This window comes from Antrostomus carolinensis, unplaced genomic scaffold, assembly GCF_000700745.2.
Source record: "Antrostomus carolinensis isolate BGI_N321 unplaced genomic scaffold, ASM70074v2 scaffold33365, whole genome shotgun sequence".
Taxonomy (NCBI): domain Eukaryota; kingdom Metazoa; phylum Chordata; class Aves; order Caprimulgiformes; family Caprimulgidae; genus Antrostomus; species Antrostomus carolinensis.
This window is the reverse complement of record NW_010318981.1, coordinates 3,844-6,739: the sequence shown is the minus strand read 5'-3', so window position 1 is coordinate 6,739 and position 2,896 is coordinate 3,844. Positions and strand designations below refer to the sequence as shown.

Below are 2,896 nucleotides of genomic sequence, written 5' to 3'. Positions count from 1 at the left end.
CCGGCATGGGGAGTGGGGGGTATCCTGTGCCCTGTGAGGCCTCCCTGAGGGTCCATCTCTCTTCCCTCTGTGCACCCAACCAGGCTCACAAGAACCAGGTGGTAGCAGGAAAGAAAGAGACTGTGAAAGTGGCACCACAGAAGGCACAGAGGACTTGTGTTGTCCTGGGAGTGGCCAAGAACAATGAGATCAACCTGAAAAAGTGAGTAGCCAGGGGAGATGGGGACAAAGACTGAGGCAGGGGGGATGCTGCAGGGCAAGCCTGGCCCATGGGGAAGAACATGCAGTGATGGGGTGATGGAGACCATGAGCCAGATGAGGCAGTTTTATCTACTGTGTGCCCTCCCCAAGTTGTTCAAGGGGAGGTTTAGATTGGATATTGGGAAAAGTTTCTTCATTGAAAGGGTTGTCAAGTATTAGAACAGGCTGCCCAGGGAAGTAGTTGAGTCGCCATCCCTGGAGGTCTTTAAAAGATGTGTAGATGTGCTGTTTGTGGGGGATTTGGCAGTGTTAGCTTTACGGTTGGACTCAATCTTAAAGGTCTTTTCCAACCCAAATGATTCCAAGAGTCTCCATGGGGATATTTTAGGGGTGGTTTAGCACTTTCCTGGAGAAGCCCTTTCAGCCAGGAGATGTTGCTCCCTCCCAGCAATGATTTATGCTCTTGTCTTGTCCAGGTCAATGAAGAAAACTCCAGGAGAGGTTCCTGCAGAGCCCAAGGAAGTTCTTTCACCAGAGGAGCCAATGATTGTGGAGGTACTGAAGCCCTCCAAGGAGAGGGCAGGGACCTTGGGCTGCAGCCTGGCCCCTAGTCACATCCTGACTGGTGCTGGTCTATGGCTGGTGATACTGGGGCACTAGGCAGTGCTTTGGACCTTGGAGATACTGGGGCCAGTGTGATTTGAAGCTGGGGAGGGGGGTAAAGCCCTCCCACCTTCTTCCTTCAAAAGATATCCTGTGGGGTGACGGGGGCAGATGGGGAAGGGGGTGCAGAGGTGCAGCAGTGTTGCCCTGAAGGTGTGACCAGCACTGACAGAGCACAGGGCTTCCCTCTTACTGCTGCCTTCTTCATCCCACCAGTTTCCAGCAGTGGAGGACGTAGACAAGGACCAGCTTGATGACCCCTATGCCAACGCAGAGTATGCCAAGGAGATCTTTGAATACATGCGGGGAAGAGAGGTGGGTGATGCCCTGGCCAGGGGGTGGCAGCCCTGTCTGGGGAAGTGGTGACTGTGAGCTGGGCTCTGAGCACCTGGTGGGGGTCTGTATGGAGCAGGAGGAGGCTTATTCGAGGGCAGTGGTGTCTGGTGAGTCCCTGACAAGCTGGTACCTTGACAGGAGAAATTCATGCTCCCCAACTACATGGAGAAGCAACCAGATATCAGCACGGACATGCGTGCCATCCTGGTAGACTGGATGGTGGAGGTGCAGGTACGTGGGCATGGGGAGGGAGCATGGTTCCTGCCCTGCCTTTGGCATGTGGGACCTCAGGATGCCAACAGAGGCTCCTGCATGTGTCCCCAGTGCAGAGCATCAGCTCTTCCCCCCTCCACAGGCTGGGGCTGAGCCTGCATCCTTCCCCCCAAGTCTGGCCCCATGGGCACCTCTGGCCCCTGTGAGGGAACCTGGGAGGCCAAGCAGGCTTATCTTCTTCATGACATCCCCTCCTGCCCACATCCTTGCAGGAGAACTTTGAGCTGAACCATGAGACACTGTACCTGGCTGTGAAGCTGGTGGACCACTACCTGGCGGAGGTGGAGACTATGAGGGACAAGCTGCAGCTCATCGGCTCCACCGCCATCCTCATCGCCTCCAAATTTGAGGTAACCCCTTGAGCACTGTCTTGGGGTGCTGGGGCAGAGGAGGCTGTGCCTCTCTTGTCCCCATGGGTTATTGGAGAAGACAAAGGTCCCTGCAGTGCCAGGCCACTGCCCTGAGAGCTTGCTGGGGTGACATGTCTGTCCTTGTGTTACCCCTTCCTATCCCAAGGGATGTGAATGCAATCCCAGTAGGCTGGATCCTGTCTCCTGGTGTCACTGGAGACCTGGCTCCTCTCTGCTCTGCAGAGACCACCAAGACACCTGAGTTCACCTCATGCAAGCAAGGCTTGGAGTCAGAGACAAGGGTTGGGGCAGTATAGACAACACAAGCCCCACTTGTAACAGTCCTTCAGAGTCTGGCAGGTCACGAAGCCCTCCCAGGGCCTGCAGACTGGTAGGAGGAGTCCCTGAGCATTGCCAGGATGAGCCCCTGGTAGGGTGCTGAGCAGTTATGCCCCAGCAGGAGCGGTGCCCACCCTGCGTGGATGATTTCCTTTACATCTGTGACGATGCCTACAAGAGGGAAGAGCTGATTGCTATGGAAGAAAGCATCCTCAGCACCCTCAAGTTTGACATCAACATCCCCATCGCCTACCGCTTCCTGCGACGCTTTGCCAAGGTGGGTACAGCAGGAGGGTGAAGCCTCCAGGCACCCTGGGGTGGTGATGAGCTTCCCTGGAGCCCTGGGCTACCAGCTGGCATTGAGGAAGGTTTAGCCAGGTCCCCTCAACAGCGTTGAGGGGTGAGGATGCTGGTTTGTGGCACACTGGGGTGTCCTGTGCTCCATGAGCTGCTTCTAGACAAGGCTGAGGGTGGGGAGCAGCACTGCTCAAAAGGCTGAGCCTTTCCCTGGCTGTAGTGTGCCCGTGCCACCATGGAGACGCTGACCCTGGCTCGCTTCCTCTGTGAGATGACCCTGCAGGAGTATGACTATGCCCAGGAGAGACCCTCCAAGCTGGCTGCCAGCTGCCTGCTGCTAGCACTCACCATGAAGAACCTTGGTGGCTGGGTAAGCACCTACCCAACCTCTGCACCATGGAGGTGCAGGAGTGGATGGACTGGTGGGGGGGGATGCT

At 56.5% G+C, this 2,896-nt stretch overlaps 1 protein-coding gene across 1 annotated transcript in view; it reads left to right on the top strand.

The window, feature by feature from the left end:
• The window catches only part of LOC104525849 (G2/mitotic-specific cyclin-B3), a 3,642-nt gene that overhangs the window by 316 nt on the left and 430 nt on the right, over positions 1 to 2,896 (top strand). Inside the window, exons 3-9 of the mRNA XM_010169114.1 lie at positions 84 to 202; positions 678 to 780; positions 1,078 to 1,179; positions 1,339 to 1,431; positions 1,686 to 1,823; positions 2,284 to 2,439; positions 2,680 to 2,829. Of these exons, the coding sequence (XP_010167416.1) occupies positions 84 to 202; positions 678 to 780; positions 1,078 to 1,179; positions 1,339 to 1,431; positions 1,686 to 1,823; positions 2,284 to 2,439; positions 2,680 to 2,829 (861 nt within the window). The remainder of the gene's footprint in view (positions 1 to 83; positions 203 to 677; positions 781 to 1,077; positions 1,180 to 1,338; positions 1,432 to 1,685; positions 1,824 to 2,283; positions 2,440 to 2,679; positions 2,830 to 2,896) is intronic.